The sequence below is a fragment of the Cygnus olor genome, chromosome 1, assembly GCF_009769625.2.
Source record: "Cygnus olor isolate bCygOlo1 chromosome 1, bCygOlo1.pri.v2, whole genome shotgun sequence".
NCBI lineage: Eukaryota > Metazoa > Chordata > Aves > Anseriformes > Anatidae > Cygnus > Cygnus olor.
The window spans coordinates 103318634-103341938 of record NC_049169.1 but is presented as its reverse complement, the minus strand read 5'-3'; the positions used below and the strand labels follow the sequence as shown (position 1 = coordinate 103341938).

At 41.4% G+C, this 23305-nt stretch overlaps 2 protein-coding genes across 5 annotated transcripts; both read right to left on the bottom strand.

Moving 5' to 3' along the window:
- Positions 1–322: 322 nt before the first annotated feature.
- On the bottom strand, positions 323–9328 carry GABARAPL1 (GABA type A receptor associated protein like 1). 4 transcript variants are annotated; one of them, XM_040575205.1, is made up of 5 exons: positions 9082–9328; positions 5304–5382; positions 4180–4298; positions 2972–3052; positions 323–2714 (listed from the first exon to the last, which is right to left on the bottom strand). In XM_040575205.1, exons 1-4 carry the CDS (start codon positions 9169–9171, stop codon positions 2987–2989), a joined length of 354 nt encoding a protein of 117 aa, XP_040431139.1. In that variant the 5' UTR covers positions 9172–9328; the 3' UTR covers positions 323–2714; positions 2972–2986. The 4 variants fall into 4 exon arrangements, with proteins under 4 accessions (XP_040431139.1, XP_040431129.1, XP_040431120.1 ...); XM_040575195.1 differs by having other exon boundaries at positions 323–2697; XM_040575186.1 differs by having other exon boundaries at positions 2991–3052.
- Positions 9329–16747: 7419 nt separating this feature from the next.
- On the bottom strand, positions 16748–21443 carry TMEM52B (transmembrane protein 52B). The gene is made up of 5 exons (XM_040575168.1): positions 20973–21443; positions 20325–20368; positions 18984–19022; positions 17831–17997; positions 16748–17409 (listed from the first exon to the last, which is right to left on the bottom strand). Exons 1-5 carry the CDS (start codon positions 21018–21020, stop codon positions 17159–17161), a joined length of 549 nt encoding a protein of 182 aa, XP_040431102.1. The 5' UTR covers positions 21021–21443; the 3' UTR covers positions 16748–17158.
- Positions 21444–23305: the final 1862 nt, after the last annotated feature.

Sequence of the window (23305 nt, the reverse complement as noted above, 5' to 3'; positions counted from 1 at the left end):
GAGCCAGAGGGAGAGCACAGCCAGCTCAGGGCAGGGCCTGTCCTACAGCTCCCTGTGGGGGGCACAGGGCAGGCCCGGGAATGGTGGCCAGGCCCAGTCAGCAGCCTAGACCACAAGGCTCATCACAGTAGTGAGGTGGGCCCAGAGTCCAGATGGAAAGCCCATCCACAGGTCAGGGTCAGGACCAAGTCCAGTGATGGCTGGGCAGGGAAAAAATAGCAGTGAGAAGTTCTGACAAAGCTGCCCTAGTTGGACAGGCCCTTTATTTACAAGCATACATGTGGGGAGGAATACTACAGTCACCTGTTTTGGACCAAATCTGTGGTTTTCAAATGCATCTTTATTGATTGGCTGATTTAGCTCAAGTAATATGAACTTTATTTTACAAGAATCTGCAGCTAACCAACTCAAAAGGAAATTACCATAATTACCTTGTACAATATTGGACTAGCACGCAAAAACAGAAGTAAATGCCACAATCCAGTTAAAAGAAACTTAAAATAACTAAATTAATGTGTAAACTCTAAATGCAGCAAACAGCTGAGATTAGTGCCATACTTAACACTTATAAACCCATCAGTGAGAGGGTAGAGGTCTGAACAATTTAAAAAAAACACCTCAGATTCCAATTGATTTCTCCCGAGTGTGCCTAAGCATGGGTTAGTTTGAGACAATACACAACCATGTGCTTAGCAGTACATGTGAGTGAGTGGGACAGTGGCAGAGAGATGTACACCATCTGCCCCCATCTTGTCTCTCACCCTAAAAAGCCTTCTGGGTTTGTTCTCTGATTTAGAACATTCAGAACTTCCTAAAACAAGAGACCGATGTGGATTTGCACTCAAAGGATGTGAAAAGAGTCTGACCATTGGAAGAAAGCGGGCCAGTAAGAGAGGACTGAACACTGCAGGCAGAAACTGGTTATCTGAGCTGGCAGTAGGTACAACTCATCCAGACACATTTATTCCAGACGAACTCATGATGGAACAGCAAACCTGAACTTCTGGATGAAAAAACGGGTAGAAACCCACCTACTTCATCTTTTGTCCCCCCATTCTCTGTCTGTCCATTCTGACCACCCTGCCTAGATCCTTTGCACTTCCTCCCTTCTCTCCCATTCATCTGCTACTTTCCATAACACACAGTCAGTGACTCTCCTGCCCTACCATACTGCCTCCTTGACCTTCACACAGTTCTGTCAGTGACTCCCACTTCACACTCCCAGCCCGCTTTTCTGCCATGTACAACTCAGTGGAACAAGTCAAAAAAGCCTGAAATCTGATTTCCTGTTTCCCATAATCCGAGAAGCGCTCATCTTGACCTCTCATTTCTGAGGAACAGAGACCTGGGATTTAACTTCTTCATGTATATACAGTAAACACTCTCGATTTATTTTGGACTCCATCTCTCTTCTCCATCTATCTTGTCTTTTCGTCCATCCTGGTCCCTCCCCTAAATCTAGGAATGTTTACAGTAATTCAGGGCCAGTTCTCTGACTTTAGATAAAACCCCAGAACCTTCCTGAAAGTCAGCTCACTCTGCAAACCCCAGCCCCTCATCAGAGTTATGGCAGTTATGGGAAAATCTGCTGTTTGTGCCACCAGGAAGAAACTGCTTTGGCATGACAGCATAAGGCTTACACAGGACAGAATCTATCTGGTACCTTTCTAAGAACAACACTGGCTTAAAGTAATTAAATAAAAAATCTACAGAGAGTCTTTTCCCCTTCATGTCTAAAAGCACCTCTCTTGTGTCAGAGTGGCACTGCTGTCCAATCACAAAAAGCCAGCAAAAGACACACGGGAGGGACTGATTTCTTCTGCTTGTGCAACTGGTGCAAGATTTGTACAGGGATGAGACATGGAAGGGAAGGCTAAGCCCAAAGGACTTCTGCTATCTTCAAATCTGCAGCAGACTGGTACAAGAACAACACTGATGGCTAATTTTCTGTGTTCACCAATAACAAGACCATTAGTAATTAATCACCTTAATGCATTGCAAGGGAGAATAGTTAGATAGCAAGAAAAGCTCTCTCACTTGTAGGTTAGCTGGGAACTGGTACAAGCTATCTAAGCAGCCTCCAGGATCCACCTACATGAATTTCACTAAGAACAAGTTGGAAGAACAGTCATGTTTGGTATACTCAGCCCTGTCTCAGAGCTGGAGTGGGCTAGTTGTTCTCATGAGGTCCTTTGTAGCCCTATGCTTGTAAGTTTAACAGTTGGCTTCCCTGAAAAGAACAAAAGGGTTTCATTTTTTTTTTTGTCCAGCACTTGCAATTAAAGCAATAAAGGAAAAAAAATCCTTCCTTTTTTCCCCCATCCCCTCAATCTTTATGTCTCACAGCTGAGGAGTTCCCAACCCTCAAGAATTATCCTTTCTAAAACTGCTGAAGTGACAGAAAATGCAGTAGTCTTGTAATGCTTCACAGGTAGCATCTGGAGTGAGGACTGTCAGCAGAAGACAGCCTTGTATGGGCAGGATGAAATATTTCACAGCTTGCTGAATGCTCATAGGAGTGTGGTCTGTGCCATGGGTAAGGTGTGAGACGGTCAGTGTACGATACATGTTCCAGGCATGCCTTCCTCATCCAATGAAAGGGTTACACATGAATGGCCATTTCCGTCCTGTGCAGTCACTCTCCAGGAGCTCCACTGGCTCGTCTAGCAGCCTCCAGTTCTGGCTAACAGCTTCCAGCTGTGGCAACAGAAGAACTACAAACAGTGGAGTCTCCCCACTCCTCAACCCAGAACTCCTTGCTAGACTATCAGTTCACCCTTTCATTCACTGTACCCTTAACCTCCCTCCCCTCAATTAAAAAAATGATGGTTATAATTAATGCATGGAAGGTGATAGCATTTGTGCATGTATTACACTTCCAGTTCTCTTCCCCTCTTCTCAAGCATTGTTCTTCCTCCTCTCCAACCCCCACCCCCCCAATCAGTTCCATCAGTCCATCTCGCCTGCATGCCTGGGGGGCTGACGCTCACTTGCCATAGACGCTCTCATCACTGTAGGCCACATAGAGAAAATAGTCCTCCTCGTGGTTATCCTGCAAGGGAAGAAAGGGAGAAAGTAACAAACCATAGCCCTGTAACTCACTACATGTGAAAAAGCCCACCAGAAGACCACTGTAACAAGAAGAAAGGTTAATCCACTACATCAGAATGTGTGGAACAAAGCTCCCTGGCCACAGCTCTACCTCTAAATGCAGACATGTCACATTTCTGGACACACCGGATTTACTAGAAAAGCCACAGCCAGAGCATCCTGAAAACACGCAACAGGAACAGCCCTGACTGTTGCAGACTGTGCAGAAGAATGTCAGCACCTGTATGGCCTTAAGGTCAGGGGGAGTGACTTGGAGGGCTTTAACTTGTCAAAAATAATCTCTGCATACTTTGGTATTTGATAAATGTGGTTACATTCGTCATTTTTCAGAACACCTTGACAAGTCGCTGTCCTGTTTTATATATGGACAGTAAAACAGATGTTAAGTGATTCCATGGACACAAAAAGTCTGCAGGATGCCAGAAACAGAGTCCAGATCTCAGCTCTGGACAGTTAGACATACTTTCATCCTACATGTCCAGATCTGTGTGTGCTAATCTTATATTATCTTCATTAGTTTATATACACATTGTCCAGTCATTGTTAAAAAGCGTCTGGTCAAATAAGGCTTGCAGCAACAAATTGGAGCTCTCATATTAAAACACACCAGCACAGTCAATGGAGAAATCAAGGAGAAATCAGCTAAGATTGGCTAAGAGGAAATTTCTTTTGTATAAACAGGAAAGATAGTGCTTATGTTCTGTTTCCTGTTCCCGACACTCGTGCATCTGAAATACAGGTAAATGGTTTGTTTCAATAGCTTGTTAAAGTAGTAAGACCAAACATATAACTGCTGGGGAAACTATTCACCACCTGATATAACAACACTTTCAACTAGCAAACAATTAATTACAATTACTAGGCTCCCTGGACTCCTCCGTATAACCGCAGAACATAATTTTCCTGAAGAGATGAAGGAATATAGCCCAGGCCAAGGGCTTCCATGTTCAGGGATCTGTGGCCAAGCTGCACCTACTGTCAGCTGAGTGGTGCACAGTTGAACTTCAGTGAGGATATGCGTTCTTCTGGACACTCCAACAAAAGGAGAAAGAGATGGGCCAGGCTTACCTCATACAGCTGGCCCATGGTAGCACTGGTTGGGGGTATGGTATTATTGACAAAGAAGAACAGCGCATCCTCTGGCCTCAGGTGGATTCGCTTTCGGATTAAGAAGTAGAACTGCCCAACTGAAGAGGAACAGAGGAGAACATCTTAGATGCACAAAGACTTTCATTTTTTTATTTTTTTAATTTATTTTTTTATTTGTTTTTGCTTTATTTTATCCTAAACATGGTTGTTTTCTTTTGGGAAAGAAGAAATCACATACTATATGTAAAAAATAAGGAAAAACGGACAATGGGGAAAAGCAAGTAGGAACTTCATGACTGTAACCACATTAGCAGCCATCCTACTCAGTGCTGGCAAATTCTCTATGTCATCTTAGGCCATTACATCCTCTATATCCACACCTCACCTATTATGGTAGGAAATGCTCTACTGCATGGGATTGGTGAAAAGACATTTAACTTGCTTAACCTTTGAATCCTATACATCAATAACACCTTGGAGAATTTTGCCAGAGTGTAAATATATTTATATTTCCTGAAAATAAATTCCTTATTTGCTTTAGCTATTTTCCACAAGAAAGTATTCTGCAATCAATTTTATACTCTAAGGGAAAAAAAAAAAGCTGTTTCTTTAACTCATTCATGTTCTCAAATGAAAACAAAAACATACTAAATGGCCATGACCACTCAGAAAAGGAACTTTGTGGCCATGACTCCAACCATGGTGGTGGAAAACTATGACACTCTTTCAATAACTTGTCTCTTCCTGCAACAAGGATACAGCCTCTGGCAACCTGAGCTGCAGCTAAGTCATCATTGATTGATACTTAGGCTACTGCCTATGACACACAATTCAGTCATTTTCATCATAGCTAGAAGTCAGCAGTGACATGTGTGTATTAGTTAAGTTAATGGTATACCTCAGACATCTCAGACAATTCTGCATGCTGGTAATCCAGACTGTAAAACACGTAAATATAATGAATATAGCTAAGTAAACTGGGGTGATGATAAGATGCTTAGCTCAGCCTGCCTGGATATTTTTAGGTGATGGTCGTATGAATAAAAAGCACTTCTAAAACCTTCTCACTGAAAATCAGGAAGAAAGGAGGTAGACTTTATTACCTGTGAGGTCAGAAGGTACAAGATACTTCCTTTTGTCTAGGTCAGGTACTCTGGCTTTTGGTGCTTTTTCTACAATTACCTGGAGAGACAGAAAGCAAGAGACAAGCCATGGCTATCATAAAAGGAAACAGACGAAAAAAGCATCAGTGTGAAGAGATATTACCCTTTTAGAGAGCTGGTGCTAGCAGACCTTTAAAAATTTCTTTAATCTATAACAAATAGACAACATTAAACAATAGACAGCTGAGAAGAAGACTGCAAATCACTGACAATGGCTGTGCTGGGAGCCTGGGATGTAGCAGTAAGCACAATGAGTGTGCTTACAAAAAAAAAAAAAAGAGAGAGACTGGAATAGGCATAAAAATAAACTACAATAACCAAAAAAAAAATAAAAATCAGGTCACCTTGAAGGTCCCAATGCAGGTTAATTTTGTATGAAGGAACTACCAGGAGGCCAATACATGAACACAAGTAAATTGAACTGTTTCCAGGTTACATTTCTAAACTGCCTGGCACAAAATCAGCCCTAGTCCCAGTAGTCCCATATCCTACTTTCCAAGTTCACCCATACTGAATGCTCTAGAATGAAGTACAGAATTAAAGAGAAACTGCAGCTTACTGTGGAAGGTTGTGGGGTTTTTTTTGGGGGGGAGAGGGGAAGGAGCTGTTAATCCCCAATTCTTCATTTAGTTAACTTCTATCCTGAAATTCATCTCTCTTATTAAGATAATTATTTTCCCTACTTGATATAGTTATGTACATTTCCTTATTCATATAAATAAATAATAAATACAAAACCGGGTACCATCTGGATCTACTGAGACCTTTGACACAAAATACTAATCCTTATTATATGACATAGAAAAGCGTAAGTTCAGCAGCTTTAAGGTCAAAGAGGCAAAGAGATCTTCTGCTACATAAAAATATTTGTTATGAGAGCTAGCCAAAATGTTTACCTCTGAAGTGGGAAGAATTCCAAAGTGACTTGACCTTCTTCCATGAAAAGGCTCGGAAATCTTTCCAGAGCTTGGAGGTATGTTTGCATGGAAATATCGTGCATGTGTGGAAAAGAAGTGCAGACACTGATAGTTTTTTTTTGTACATATTTCTAAACAAGTAGAGATATATTACATGATTCAATCTATACGGTTTGCTGTTCTGCAGAAGCCATTTTGACCATCTAAACAAGAAGCTGAATTTCCTAAACTTTCTAAACTTTTTCATTCCACTATACCCCATGATTGAACATAATCCATATGAGACACTGTGGGACTAATTTCTAACGCATCCTGCTCCCATAGCCCTTTGGCAACCATAATCAGCAGGTATGTCTGCTGTACAACAGCTGAACTGCTGTGGACTAAGACTTCTTTAGAAGCAAAATGGTGTCACATCAGCGAGACACTATGTCAGAGAAAAAAACATAGTGATCAGCTTGGTGTATTAGCCTGGAAAAAGTGCCATGCCAGCCAAATTCTCCTCCAGAGACGCAAGTGAATATCTGCAAAGCCTGTCACACAGAAGGGATGCTGGCTTGGACTTCCCTTCACTGTGCTCCATTTGGATGCTGCCAACACAGCCAAAAAACCCTGAAAGTTCTAGGTTTATTTCTGAAATAGAAGTGCAGTAATCTCTGCTAGTTCAGGAACTTCATGCACCTCAGTACAAGGCAATTGAGCTCTTTTAAGTTTGTGGTAAGAGATGCATTTCCATACAAGATGCAACTGATAAGTATTGTGAAGGGTAGCCAGTTCCACAGCCTTGCTGCACAGGTGCAGGCTGAGCAGCAACAGCACTTTGCCGATTTTCTTACCCTCAAATCCTACAAGGCAATATCTAATAGAATAAATTGCAGTGGAGAAAAACTTTGAGTTCTTGCCTCTGATTTCAAAAAGAGACAAGCAGAACTTCTAGGCAGTAGCAGTGATATGACCACACTGACTCAAAAGGATGGCATGTAGCTTGGTCGCTAGATAATAAGGAAAAGAAGATGGGGGTACCTCAAGTTATGCCATGCTTGAGGATGAGGTGAAAGTGTTGGGGCTTCTAAACCACTAAGAAGGATTCAAATCAAATCACCGCTGAGCTTGACAGAGATCTCCCTCTTGTGAAGAGCAGGAAAAGAATGGATGTGTTTTGATAGACTATCAACTGTAGTCAATGTGCCTAATAACCCAAATATCTCTTCTGAAGGTTTCTTCACACACACTGACAAACCTACAAAGAAAATCCAAATGGCAGATACAGATTATCTCCTTATCTGTTATTGCTGGGTGGTGACTGTGGAAATGTGGGACTGTGCCAACATTATAATCTCAGCAAAATGCTGAGATGTATCAGGGCACTGCAGTGTAAGCAGCCAAAGGGACATCATCTTCAAGGATCGTGCTGTTGGGAAGGGCAGAGGTGGAAGTGATGCAAAGAATGTTGTCTGCTGCATTCATTTGTTCCATGGGCAGCTCTGACAACAAGCTTCCCCTAGCAATCCACATCTGGGCCTCTCCATGAGGTGTCTGCACTCCTCCTCAGTTCCTTAACTTAGCTCACCTTAACTATTTTGGTCCTGACTTTCTCCATAAAGCTCTGCGGATGGCCCTCTAAATTGATCTTACCTCTTGCCAGACAGGGTCTGGTCCTAGGCTCCCCACACAGCTCTTCCAGACACATCTATCATGATCTGCATTACCTGCCGTGCTGATCCTCAGTTTACAGTTTGTCTTACTCCTGACCTGCAGAGCCCTCTGTGGTCCTTGTCTCAAAAAACAGAACAGCATATACTTAATCACTGACTTGATGCATGATTAACCTGTCATGCTATGCCAGGGGTCCCCAAAACAGATGGGCAAAATGCACCCAAATTCCGACTTTCAAAAACTTCTGAAAAAATAGTTGTGGGCTACTCCCAAGATTAAAAATGGTCTTGACCTCTGGTATAACTGCTCCCCCTTGCCCTTAGACTTACAGAGAAGTCTCACTTCGCTTGCACACTGTACCCCTGAGCAGTAAATCTAGGACAGACCTCTCCAGTGGGGATGGAGAGAAAGAACATTTGCAAAATGTTTATTAAAAGAGGACCAAAAAAAAAAATAATCACAACTAATCTTGCTATTTTTGCTTTGCAATTATTAGTAGTAATTATAAAGCCAGGAGTTTTCCACCAGCATTCCAAAGAGACCTATGGACCAGTTTAGCTAGAAGATGACCTTGTTTTCCAAGTGACCTTTTTTCCACAGTTTATTAAAGAGGAGGGCAGAAAGACTAAGAAGGACCATTTACTACCATTTTTTTCTCACCTGGAAAGGAAAAGGACAGAGCAAAACCACACTGAAGTGCCAAGCCAAACGCCAGAAAATAAAAATAAAAGCAAAGCACCTGCTGACACGGGTGTACATCTTGTTTTCTGCATCTCGCTCATTGTTCTCCTCCATTTTCAGAGCGAGTGGTAAGCTCCTTCCCCACCCCCAGCCCCACGCACACAGCCTGCCATAAAAAGATGAAGGGCGATCTCGCTGCCCAGCCACTGCGGATGCCTGAAAAAAGGCGGTACGGCACCCCAGCACCCCCACCCACCATCACGGCCCCCGACATACGATAACCTAACAGCTATCGGTCCGCGATAAAGAGAAACGCGGTCTGGAATTAATATCGGAACATCGCGGTAGCCATCATCTTTACTAATCCCGTTTTTTTTTTTTTTCCATTTTTTTCCCCTTAAAAAGAAGCACAGCGGCGGGCGGGGGGTATGGCGAGGGCTGCAGGGCGAGCCCGGCACACTCACGGGGACTCTGTCGGGGTATTTCTTCCGGATTTTCTCCCCTTCTTTTTTCCTGTACTCGAACGGGTGATCCTCCTTGTACTGGAACTTCATGCTGCGGCGCTGCCGGGCTCCGCGGTGCGCTCCCGACGGCTGCTGCTCGCTCCGCGAACCCCCAAAAACGCCCCCAGCGCCGCAGCCCCGAGCCGAGCCGAGCCGAGCCGAGCTGCGGGAGGAGCCGCGGCCGGCAAATGGGGCGCTGTGACGCTACTGGGAGGCACCCCCCCCGTCCCCGCCCCCTCCCGCTCGTGTTACCCCCGCCTTGACCCACGCGTGTCCCCCGCTCCCGACGTGCGGGGTGGTGGCTTGCTGCCGGTACGTTCGTTTATCGCGGGTTTTGTCTTCAGAATGAAATGAAATGAAATGAAATGAAATGAAATGAAATGAAATGAAATGAAATAAAACAGAATAATACAATAAAATGCAATAAAATAAAATAAAATAAAAAATAGAATACAAAGTAAAGTAAATAAAAAATAAAATAAAATATGGTTGAACAAACTCTGGCATGTCTCAGGGGCTGTACGGGTACGCACTGCACCGTGGCCGAGGCCCAGTGTCCCCGCATCATGCTGGGGTCCCTCTGCTGGCCTAAACCTGGGGGATCGAGCCCCCCTACGCTCCCCCCCCCCCCTCCTCCCAGCCTGTTCTTCACTTCTTTAGGTTCTTTAGGCTGTGGGATGTAAAACGAAGAAAAAAGGGGCGGTGATTTTTCATGACTGTCCGTGTCGTTGTTGGATCTGGATTCTTCTGTTTATTTTTTGTTCTCTCTCTCAGTTAAAAAACAGGGAGCAGAAAGTGTGTCACGTAATGCACCAGACCAGATGCGCATTACAGACAGCAGATAGTAAAGGGAACTGGCTGCAAACAAGCCCGAACAGCCATCCAATTTTAGCCCAGTTACTCAGCTGATGCATTCTTGGAATATCTAAATATCTAATTTTTTTTTTTTTTCTAGCAGTGGCTAGGCTCACAATTACTTACTGACCAGCAAAAGACACAGTATTAATGAATGGATCAGCATGGTCAAATCAGCACAAAAAATTAAATGCTACTGCCTTGGGCACAATGGATGGGAATGCATCAAATAATTATTTCATTGCATGCCTCATCCAGAGAAGCAGAACTTTTCCAAGGATGATCTTTTATTTGTGCAGCGGTTTTGGTTGCAGCAATAGGTGCTGAGTGAGGCAACAGGCTGCCTTGGATGCCATAGGGCAACTCTCCGAGGCCACGCCAGTGGCAGAGGTGAGAGAACCCAGGCTTCCCATATCTGATTCAACCCTGTGCCAATGTGTTGACACGGAACGAGTAAGAGTAGGAAAAGACACGCTTGCCATTTTGCAGGATTCTGCTTGTACAGTGTGGTTAGAATGGAAAAAGTCCAGAATGGAGTGAAGAGGCAGCTTGAAATCTGAAGAAATTGAAGAGCAAGCTGGATGTCCCTTAATGATGTCCTGTAAGGGTGCTCCTTCGTGGTAAAATCAGAATCAGAGGAACATAAAGCCCTGGTCTTTCTCTAAAAGTACTCATACAAATCCTTTAGGCTGCTTCAAGAAACTCATAATTCAGGCATTACTGGTGGTTTTATCCCTGTACACTGATATGCACACCTGATTTGCCTGCAGGGTGGGACTCAGGCTGACAACAGAGTTTAGGACACGCCTATTACAAATCCCCACAGCAGACTCACAGTGTGAACTTGTGCCCTCTGCCTTGTAAAGAGTTGTTTCTCGTACTGCCTGTCACCCACTTTTGCACTCTATAGCCCATTGCTTCTTGAACTTGGAGGTCTTTTGGTGGTGCTCTCTCTCCAAGCCCTGGCACACTGTTATCTCTCACATTGTGTGAAGGAGACATACAGATGAAACTCATTTACTTAGATGCAGATATGCTGATGGTGGCAGTTCCCAGAAAATCTGGTCTGGCATGGGAATACAAATGGGTGTGAGATAGAAATCTCACCTACACTTACAAATTAAGCAAGTACAATGGGGCCTGTCACTTTAAAATGCCTTTACAGTGAGAGATGATGAATAGGCAAGTTAGGGGTGTGTTTTTTCTCACCTGAATCATGACATCTACTCTTGGAGGGCTGAAGTGGGCTCCTTGAGAACTCTGGCGGATGTTTCAGTGCCTATAGGGTTACTATTCAACACAGTGCTGTGTGACCTCCTGCACAGTGCAAGGGCCAACTCCAACAGGCATGTGCCAGGCTCTGTTAAGGGCAGAGCAACCAACAGTGGGAATGGCATAGATGAGTGTGCTTCAGTCTTTAGTAGTTCACATGCGTGAGGTTAGCACAGGAAGCATCATCATCTTGTTTCTGTCTGTGCTTAGACACGTGGACATTTCCCCATGGTTGCAGGTAGTGTCAGAGGATCTCAGAAGGGTGAATCAGAAGCAAGGCATCATTTTTGTTTAGACCTGGAGAAAATGCTGGTTTTGTGGCATAGTTCTTTTCACCCATGTTTGGTCTCCTTTTTGCTTCCTAATTGCCTGCATCATAGCAGTTGCTAAGTTTACAGGTCTGTAGAGATGTAGCTGCCTTTTCCTCTAGAGAAGACTTTTTCTTGTCTGTTTCACCCAGGCCACCAGCCCATTGTAGCTATTTTACAGACTGATCTCAAACTCCTGTTAATCACTGTTTCCAACTCCAGGATTTCATATATATATATATATATATATGTATATATATACATGTATATATATGTATATATAGGATACTGAGCTAGCATCTAGGTTGAAATTCTGTTACAAATAGGTGAAAAGTTTCGGGGTTCTTCCCTGGTCTGATGCAAAGACATGGCCCATGAGAGCATTGCTAGGTGTCCTCTCCTCCCCCAACAAATCCCATGTGAGGATTACAAATCCCCTTACTGAACTTTTTCTGTCCTGATGATGCAGCCCTGGATATGCAACCACAAGGCTCCTCCCACTTTCTGCTTCCTCCCCATCAGGCACTGAATTCCCAGCCCTCTCCTCCGGCTCAGTAAAAACAATAACGTCACTGGCACAACGGCAGGCAGGAAGATGATACATGCAGAAGCAGTAACAAACAGCTAGGCATCTGACTTAGAGTTCTTATTAAAATGTCAGCCCATGGGCATGTGACAAACCCCACATTCTGGGTCCATGTGCTAGAGGGAGGAACTGGAAATGAGGTTGGTTGTTTTTCCTACACTGAACTCCAAGCACAAAGTGGTTCCCAGAGTGGCCAAACAATGAGTGCTTTCTTAACTTTGAGTGTCGGAAGAACTCTGAGCATGTAGTGTATTGCTGTGTCTGCAGATCATGCAGGCAGAGCTTCACTTTAAAAGAGATTCCCTAAGTACTGCCAGTGCTGTAGCCATAGAAACAGGAGATAAAAATATTTACTCAGAATCCAGGGGCAGGGGGCTGCAGCCTCTGCTGTGCTACGCAGTGCTCCAGGGGCAATGCTAGGAGCTCTGCAGTATTCGACTGTGAAGTTTATCTACATAACTGGCCAAAATTCCATGACTTAAATATAAAATTATCCCTGTTATTTGCCTTATGTTTTTTGAAGATGTCATCATAGGTGGATATCGCTTGGGCGACCTCTGGAGCTGCTCTTTACTTATATCAGCCACCTGTAACTCAGGATTCCCATGGATATCTCTTTCATTAGTACCTCCACTTGGGTCCTTATTCCATTTGCACCTCCACAGGCTGATATATATTTAAAAAATATTTAATTTAATTTAATTTAATTTTATTTTATTATTTTATTTTACTATTTTATTATATTATTATTTTATTTATTTATTTATTTATTATTTATTATTTATTTTATTTTATTTTATTTTATTTTATTCTTTAGTGTGCTTCAGGCATATCAAAGCCTGTCATGTCAGAAAACTTCTACTTTGTAGGCTAAATCTCAACCAGAGAAGGCATACCTGAAGTCACTTGCAATTCTGCTCTGCTGTCCCCCGTCAATCCTGTAGTTCGCCAATCCTTACCTGACATGTCTCCTGTATCTGCTGTGACCAGTCACCAGTTTCTCTTCATGCTCAATCTAATAGCAGCCACAAAAACAGTATGGGCATGTTGGTTCTGTGTAAGGGCACACGGCTAGTCGCTCCCAGCAAACCATGACTAACTGTGTGGATCTTTTCCTTTCTTCTAGGAAATGTCTCATTATTTTCTATGCTGAAGTCTCACCTCTCTTCTCAATTTTCTCGATTTTCTATGGTTTCTTATTTCTGCTAAAAAGCTGCTCATTCCTCTCAAACTGATCGCATGGACCTCAGCTCAAGTTGCTTAATACAAATAATATTATAAATACAAATAATGTTATAAGGTGATAAACGGAATAACTTGTACCATGGTGAAAAACAGCAGGAAAGGACAGCAAACAGATCTTACTAACACAAGTTTGGGATCCTTTAATGAATGATCCTTTAACGATCCTTTAATTTGGGAATCCTTTGGGACCCTTTGTTCCAGTCAGGTAATTAGAGTGGCCTGTTGGTGAAGGGTATTATTACCACTTATAGTACTGTGAACACAAAGAGGAAATGAAACATTGGGGCTAGTGTTTCTGAATGCCAGCCTTTCTCAAGTACCACACGTTTTAAGGGTGGAGAACCTAAGGGAAGTAAGTAGACACCTCTGTCACAGAACCTGGTATAGGTGTACTCTTGGTTCCCTCATGTGTTTCCAGCACAAATTACTAAGGCTTGTCTGACACTAGCAGTTAGACAAGGTTTAAGTCAGCAAAGTGCGTGGGAATATTTACATGCAGATCCTTAGTTACTTATTCATTGCTAAAGAGAATTGCTTTTGCTATCATCTTTCTCTTGTTGTGCAGGATATTGGAGTGCTCTGTAGAAAATGTGTGCGCCCGTCCATCCAAGTTGACGCTAGTCCCTGTACACAGCAGCTAAACAAAGCCTCAAATTATGTTATGAAAACCAGAACCCTTTCATTTATTTTCCAGATATGTCATTCTTTATTTGGGGGCAGTTCATGTCCTTATTAATTTTAAATGAGGGGAAAACTGTTGCTACTTGAGTATTTGTTTAAATATTGCATAAAAGTAGTAGTTTTTAATGTTCAATAGTATTTAATGTTTATATTTTATTTTCATTCTGAAAACATAAAAGATCCCAGAAAGCTTATTGGCCATTATAAAATGACACAGAAGATGATATATTCAACATCTGTGCTCTACAGTGAGATGTAACCACCTCCAATGGAGAACAAAACCCAGCCAAATAACTGCAAATAGCAGAACAAAGTAGTAGCTTAGCTCTATAAATAAGCATAATATACTTTTAAGGGGTGTAGTTCTGCTTTACTTATTTATTTATTTTTTCTCCCCACAAAGTACATGTGATCTTTATTGATTAAGTCCTCATTTTTAGATTGTTTCTGGAAGAGAGAACTTTGTCAATTCATAACAGACCTAAGAACAAGAGTAAATTGTCTCCAGTCAATGACACCTAATTGTTGCTTTTAGATACCATCTCATATCATTATGTAGAGTGTCTGTAGATGTTACTATTTTATTTATCTATTTATTTATTTATTAATCTGGTTGTTTCATGTCCTGTAGGCTCTGAGTGTCTGATTCATTGCTAGAGTTATAAATATTTTTTCTGAAATTACTCATCTGAAATCACTTTAGTAGGAAACTATCCCTTAACAAGTGAAGTTATGTCTATCATTATTGTCACATTATTTGATCTCTTGCCAGCAAAAAAGCCTTGAGGTGTCTGCTCCACTATGTTACAATTAAGTGTGAGACATGCGAAGAAGGATGTGAGCAGATGGAAAAGTGCAGGAGAGTTAGACTATACTGGTTCTGGTCAGGGGAAATAAATCAGCAGGTATTACCCAGCTCTGGGTACAAGTGACATGTAACTTTTTCCTTGAAATGGAGAAAGGAGATAGTAAAGGTAATGTGTTGTGGAGGAAGGGGAAATCAAGAATTTTAAATCTTCCCTTTTTATTGCACATCTTATCAAAATTACAGTGTAATTATTATTTAAAATTCTTAAAAACTATTAATTCCTGTTCTACTAGTCATGGGAGGAATTCCAGCAGCAGGATTGCTGCCCTGTGGAGCACGTCTGCCATCTCATGTTAAATGCACGCACAAGTCAGTTCTCGGCCGCCTGTGTTCACAGGCAGGAAGAAAGGGGTGGAGGCAGTGGAGGAATGGTATGTTCCCAGTGGAAATGATTGTGAAGACTTCCAGGATGTTTCTGGTCTTGATAGTGCTCGACACATGTTCAGCAGATCCAAACGTCTGTGCTTGCTTCAGGCTCTGACTGTAAAGTAAACAAGAGCCTTCCAGGAAATGTTCTGCAGCTTGCTGGAGAAGTCAGTCTTGAACTGGACTTCAGAGACCAGTTGATGAAATAAGTCACACTATTAGATGTTTCACAAACAGTTACTATTATTTCAAATGTGTTGTGGAGCAGAAAAGGCATAACCTTATATGTCACTTATTTATTTTATTCTAGATTATCATTCATTAATGGTACAATTAGCTAACAAGTATGTAATTCAGGAAAAAGTTTGCGATCTAGGAAATCGAGACCCTCTTTCAATTCTCTGCTTGGATATAAAATTTCTGTGACTGGGCAAGGTCTGGGACATCATCAAAGATGTTTTGGTTTTTCAGTTCTGCTTTATGTTGTCCCTGAAGGTATCTTAGCAACCTTCTCTAAATTCCTTTCTAAAATTTTCCATGGTTTTAATTTCAACAGCAGTTATGTTCTTAAACACATTTGGCAACATGGTTCTTTCTCTTCTTATCTTGCAAAATGACCATGTGTTTCTGTATTTCACAGGAGTATTGTGAAGATCAACATATTAAAGTCTGTGAGGATTATAGCAGGAAGGGCTGTGCAGGCACTTCAAACAGATGTGAAGTCCATGATCTGTGCATTCATATCAACATCAACACACACATGCAGTTAATTCATGACTGCTTATTATTTGATATTGGATGTTTCTTATCCTTTAATGTTTTTGTTGCTGAACCTGGGATAGAGACAATACCAATGTAATTCAATTGTCACCTTGTCATGATTCCCTAGTCCAAGGAACATTTAGAGATAGTCCATAACTATGCTCATCCAAACAGTTTGATGAATATTTCTGGATGATTCAACATATATGTATGGATCAGGAAAGACTCACAAATTATCTCTATCTGAGAAATGGCTTAAATGTTTTAAATGATCTTATTTAGCTTGATCTGCTTTTGACTGCAACAGTAGGAATAACTAATATAAGATACAATATGAAGGTAACTAAATTATGATTGAATTTTATTTCAGCAGTTGTGTTCCTGCTCCTCCCATTGTTTGATTTGCTATCACATATATCATAGGTTTAATTCAAATGCCAGAGCCTGTAACTGCTGTTTCAGAAGTGCTATACATCCTATTCAGGACCAGAGTGTGCTCGCTGTATATATCCTATAAATCATTTACTGTACTGCACATACTACCAGTGTATCCTATCATTTGCTTTCATACAGACTGTGTTGCTACACAGCTCTTTTTTATTATTATTTTTTTACAAAATTTACTGTGAATTGTTGGCACTTTCCTAGTTTGGTTTTATTACTGCGTAGTAAGGCCTTTTCACATTTTTGTTTTTCCTGGTATGAAAAGCTCTGCCATCTCCAGGAACCTTAGGCTGGAGGCAAGTACAATGAGGTAACATCTGCCATCTCCCTGCAGGTCTCCAGCACCAGCGTGCAAAGTATCTCAGCACCTTGATCCTGCTGCCTGTTTGATTGTACACGCAAACTGTGATTCTAATGACATCTGTGTGTAATAAATGGACCCGGGGAATGCCAATGGTTGATTATCTCAAGGAGGTATCAAAAGGAACCATCAAAATATGCTGGATCTTGAACTGTTTGGAATTTTAATATCTTTTTTTGCCTTTGTCATTAGACTAAGGAGTTTAATCTGGTATTCCTAGCCCTGCCCAGAAGAACTAGCCTCTGAATGAAATCATTCTCTATTTTACTGCCATTCAGTAAAAACAAGCACTAGCGTCCTGGGAGGGCTGGCTGGGCATCCTTGATCTCAGCAGATGTTTGCAGTTTTGCTTTGGGCACTGGATCCACATCTGTCGCTTTCTGCCCGGCCTTGGCGACTGTGAACCTGCTCATGTGCAGAGCTTCCTCGTAGACTGGAGGGGTGTCTGACGCCGAGAGGGGTGATGTTCCCTGCACAGTGTTATGGGAGTGTGCCACTGCTAGTATTCTCCTGGCAGCAGGTCCAAACACCGAATGGAGAGCTGGAAGGGAGGACACAAAAGCCATTTGCCTCATTCTGAAAGCACCATACGATTAGAGCACAGTGCACAGGTTTTCTGTCCCCATGGCCTGAATATTTTCCTTTTCCTACCCTTTCATCCTGCCCTAAAGGGAGGAATGAAGCCCCCTCAGCAATATCCCATAATTGCTCCTTCATCAAATGGCACCAAGACACCTGTAGCTGCCCTTAGTTCAGCCAAACACATCTTACAACCAGTTCACCATCTGACCATATTTGCTACATGAGGCTTGGTGAGCACCTTAATTTATAGTATTTACAGATGCCACTTTCCCAGCATCCTGCCTGGGATTTCCCTCTGTCAGCCAACCTGGGCTTTTTACAGTACATCCCTTCACAGCTGAGTGTGCTGAGGTCTCCAGCCTCTGTCAAAGCCAACTCACAGGTAATGGTGTTCTGGAGGGTGCTGTCATGATCAAAAGCAATGACGGTGACCTCGTAGGGCTGAGGACCTGATTCATCCCCTCCTTGATGGCAATGAAAACAGCATCTCATGCAGACAGAAACCAGGCCACACAGAAGAAGCAGTCCACCAATCACAACCACCAGCCTGGAAGGGGAGAGAAAACAATTTGAGCAGAAAAATCTTGTTTAGAGAGGGCATATTAAGATCTCTCCCTGCTTAAAGCAGGGCTAATATCAAAGCTAGACACAATTATCTGGGGCTTTGTCCAGCAGAGTTTGGACAGTCTGTGGAGATGGAGATCCCATCCTTTCAGGCACCCATTCCAGTGCAGCATCATCCTTAGGGTAAACATTTTTTATTCTATCTGATCTTCTGCCTAATCTTCTGTCTGATCAGAACTTCCCTGGATGAAGCTTGGCCCATGGTCTGGGATCTTTAGGCTGTGCAACTTTGTGAAAACTCTGTCTCTGTCTTCTCTTCAGATACACTTTAGCTTGTAGAAAACTGCAGTTAGGTCCCTTCCCCCCTGCCTCTTAGCCTCCTCCAGTCTGAACAGACCTAGTCCTTTCAGTCCCTCCTCACACATCATGTCCCCTGATTATTTTGTTGGCTTTCCAGGAGCCTTGCTCCAGTTTATCAACACTTCTTTTGTACTGGCGGACCAAAACGGGACTAAATATTCCAGAAGTGTCCTCATGAGTGACAAGTGGAGAGGAAAAATTATACCTCTCAATCTGCTGGCTACAATCTTACCAATGCAGCCTTGTAGATGTCCAACAACTGCCACACTTTTTAATCCCATCCTTAATTACTAAGGAAATGGACTGGAATTAGTAAAAAAAAAAAAAATAATGAGCCTTTTAAAAGACATACAGTGACATGAAGGCTTTATTAATATTGCGCTTGCAAGTATGCATGGAATAAAAAAGGAGGCCTGTGGTGGTAAGTCACTGTTTGCCAAAGACAATGCAATGTCTAGGGGTTGGCTTGCTACTACTGCAGAAGGTGTAAAGGGAATGTGGGGGGTAGCATCACCCTTGAGTGAGTTACAAGACCACATTTAATCCCACCATTTGCTACTGGAATTGTCCAGTGATACAGATCTTTAAAGTAATCATATGTCATCTTACCAGATATACCACAGACGGACCCACTCTGTACCTGAACAGCTGAGAAGAAGAGGTACAAGAAATAGTTAGATATAGAACAACAAATAAATGGAAAGATCCCTACTGTATCCTCTTCCAGCTTCCCTCACACCCCTGAGTTACACTCCAGCTTGTAAATGACACAAAATATGAGAAAAACACAGTATTTCATATAGGAGGCAGTTGTCCAACCTCATCGATCTTGTCAGGTGAGTTTCCCTTCTGTTTGGCTCTACCTCTTTATTGTTCCCCTGATATTTGTGCCTGACCAATTTGGTTTGCAAACCTTATGAACTGCATCATGTTATAATTTCTGAACTTCCTTTCTTTTTTTCACAATTCAGTCTGACCAATGTTATTATGTTTTACATTTTTTTTTTCCTGACTTTCTCGTTGATTTTTTTCTGTCCCTGTGGGTACATTTTGGATACTGTGTTGTATGTTCCTTTAGTTTCAGTTAGTACACCTGCCTGTGCATTTTTAAAGATATTTATTTAGTCAAAACAGAATCCTTGTAGGACATTTTTCACATTTGTTTTAGAATGGAACAGAACAGAACGGAATGGAACGGAACGGAATGGAATGGAATGGAATGGAACGGAATGGAATGGAATGGAACGGAACGGAATGGAACAGAACAGAACAGAACAGAATAGAATAGAATAGGATAGGATAGAATAGAATTCAATGCAGTAATTCAGTTGGAAGGCATCTTCAAAGGTCATCGTGTCTAACTGCCCGACCTCTTGAGGGCTAAACAAAAGTTAAAGCATATTAATAAGGTCATTATCCAAATCCTTCTTGAACACTGACTGTCACGGGGCATCAACCAGCTCTTTAGGAAGTATGCTTCAGTATTTGACCACCATCATGGTAACGAAAATTTTCCAGATATCCAGCCTGAACCTCCCCTGGCACAGCTTTGTGCCATTCCTGTGTGCCCTTCATTTGTCTTATTTTCTATTATTCTTACAAATAACAACACCATTCAGCAAAGAAATATATTTAAAAAACAAGTTTTTAAGGAAAGGTTAATTACAAATTCATAATCTCAGCTAATCAAAATTACACCAGAACACTATTAATCATTACAGTTATCCAAATAGGGAGCAGAAACAGTACTGCATGATGAATATGTTGAATAGGTAGCAATCAATGCACTTAACCTTCAAAGCAATGGGCATTTTATGTAAGTTTTCAGTAGTCAAAATGAAAGTAAGCTTTTATGGAAAATGTCTGTCACCGTGTTATAACACTGATGTCCACTACTAACTTTGACCTTCACAGTTTTCTTAAAAGAGTACAAGATCTCCAAATACTCACAATTCAGCATTGAGACACCCTTCCTCGCCCCTCACTTGGGGAAACTAGAAGGAGAAAAACAAATAAGATATGCAACATTTTTCTCTGTCACCTAGACAGTTACCAGTCTGAATTCCCTATGGAAAGGTCTTGCTGTTATCTTCAACAATTTCCCTGTATATTCTGCTGTAGATTTAAAGTTACTGTGATGGCAACTTCACCATTTCACATCTTAACTTCACATAGTCAATAAAATCCTATTTAACATTGTTTCTAGCGCAGACTCCAAATTCCCTTTGCACTCACCACAAGCTTCCCTTTTCCCTTATCTGTAGCTATGCCATACTACAGACGTAAATCCTTCTCCATGCTCAAATATTGGGAGTGTATATATATGGGGATTACATATTACACTCACATCAATTTGAATTCGTCTCTTTCCCTCCAGCACTCCTACCCTTCTCATTCTTCTGCCTTGGGTACCCTGACCTCTGGGTTATCATCCCTGGAATAACAGCAAATATTCTTCTCTTCTGCATTTGATATGCCCAATTCTTTCTAGTGTAACAGAAATTCCTGTTATTATCAATTGCTAACAGCCGTCCAGCTTTCCAAGGTAACTCCACAAATAAGTAGAGACCACGTGAAAAGGAACTTGATGTGACTTACCCATAAGAAACACTCTAAAACAAAGCAGATCATGACAAGGCTATGCATCCTGAAGGGGTGGTTCTGTGGCCTCTTGCTGGCTCAAGCTACTCGGTGACTTTCCTTCTTGTTAGATTCTGTTCATCCTCACCCATTCACTGACTGGAATAAAGAGCACATTCCTTGTATGTTGAATCCAGTCTCTTCCCACTCTACCTCTTTTAATCTGCCTCTGGATCTGTCCTTTGTCTCTGCCCTTCAGGTTTTTGTTTTTACTCTTCTGTTCTCTGTCACTGACAACTCCTGTTTGGTTCTGCCTGTCACCTTTCGTTATTTTCTTGATGTGCTTCTTCCTCTCTTTTGAAGAGTTCTCTGAAACCTTCCAGTCAGATCAGGAGAAAAGCGGTACTTATGAGTTCTTACTTTAGATGTTGAACTAGTTCAGTGAAGGGCATCAAGAGATCTCTGCAGATCTGAACCTTCCCTTCTGTGAGCAGAAAGGGTCCGAGTTTGTTCATTACAAATTATTCCTCTCCCCGCCCCTACCCTGAGGGGAGTGGGTTGAAGGTCATGTTATTGACCTATTTAAATGTGTATCAGATTCTTCTCTCTCCTCCAGTACTTTTTCTGCCCCTTACCTCTGCAGATTCAATCTATTGACTTTATCCATGTGATCAATGTCTAGAGTGTGTTACAACTGGGAAGTTCCTGCTAGCTGAAAGAGCTTGCAATATAATAAATAATTGTGCACATATGTGTATGTGCATATACTATGCCTCCTGGATCTCCCATTTTAAGGCTCTGCCATCATGCTTGTTACCTGGTAGTCTCCTGCTGTGTCAGTCCTGCAACTAGCAGTCTGCTTACTTCTCTCTCACAGGTCCCAGTCTTGAAAGTCCTGCATGGCCAGCCAAATCTCCTGAAATGCTTTGCATCATAGGGGATACATGTTGATTCTCCTATCTGGATACAATAAGTCCTGCTATTAGTTAAATTAGAAGGTTCCATTCAACAACCTGTTAATTTTCTTTATTTTGTAGAGCTGCCTTGGATTTCTGTTTCTGCTTATGACTACTCAGAATATCATTACTTGCATAAAATCATGTTCATGTTCTCTTTCTCTTCTGAACAGCTAAAACAGAAAAATGTGTTACTATTGTGTTTGGGAACCACTTGGGACTGGTGCATAAGTATATGTTAAGGGCAGGATAGCAACTAGAGAGACTTGTTGCTCCATGTTGCAATCACGTTAAGCTGGTGAATCATTAGCCTTGGTGATGCATTTTAGAGTTGCAGAGCAGAACCAATTAATTCATGAACATAATGTATTCTTACAAGGCACGCTAAAAAACATTTACCATTCTCTAATTGTAAAAGTAGTGGTGCAGTGTAAACATTCCTTAGCATGGTTCTCTGTCTCTTTCTCTCTCTCATTGCTTTTGTTTCTAAATTAGTCTGCTACTGGAAGAATGTTTCTGCGTCCTGGTGGACAAATAAGAAATATAGAAACATGAGCTAATGGCTTTCTGTTTATGTGGGAAGTGGACAATATTCTTTTTTCTCTTTCTCCTTAAATTCTTTTGTGTATTATAAGAATTTTATTGGAAGATCTCTGCCAATGACAAGGGTGGTGGAACTAGATGATCCTTAAGGTCCTATCTAACTCAAACCATTCTATTATTCTATGGATCTATGGAATTTAGAAGAAAAGACACAAAAGAACTGTAAAATAGCTTTTCTTGTATGTACAACTTTAAAAACTGTTAGAATAAAATGTGAAAAAGAAGAGCAAATTATCAATGTTTTTCAGGGTATTTTTGCTCTTAATTCAATAGATTACCAGTTGATTTTTAGCTGAAATTTAGTCTCATAAGAATTTCAAATTCTAGAAGGACCAAACTGAAGAAACATCAGATAGAGTGGTTAAAAAAAATCTAATGAAAAAGCATCAGTGCAACATGAAGATGTGACCCCTCCAAAAGCATACCATAACTCATTCATTTCATTGATCATTCTTTTTCTATTTATATGGCATTGCCATCAATACTATGTTTCTAATAACCCGTCTGTGGCCGTCATCCAACAATGATTTCAATTTCTCCACTTTCCCTGGATATTTTGCCTCAGTTATCTCTATATTTTATTTGTCTTTGCTTTATTTTAGTATTTTATTTTATTATTGAAGTAAAAGTTGTCTTTCATATTTTCCCTTGGCACCTTTCAAAAGGTTCTAAAAATGTGATCAGACTCTTACAGAATTGTTAAAACAAACAAAAATGTCCCATCACTGACTTTTCATTGTTCTTTGACATAGTTTAAAATCTAATAGTCCATGCAAGAGTAAACTATGTGAT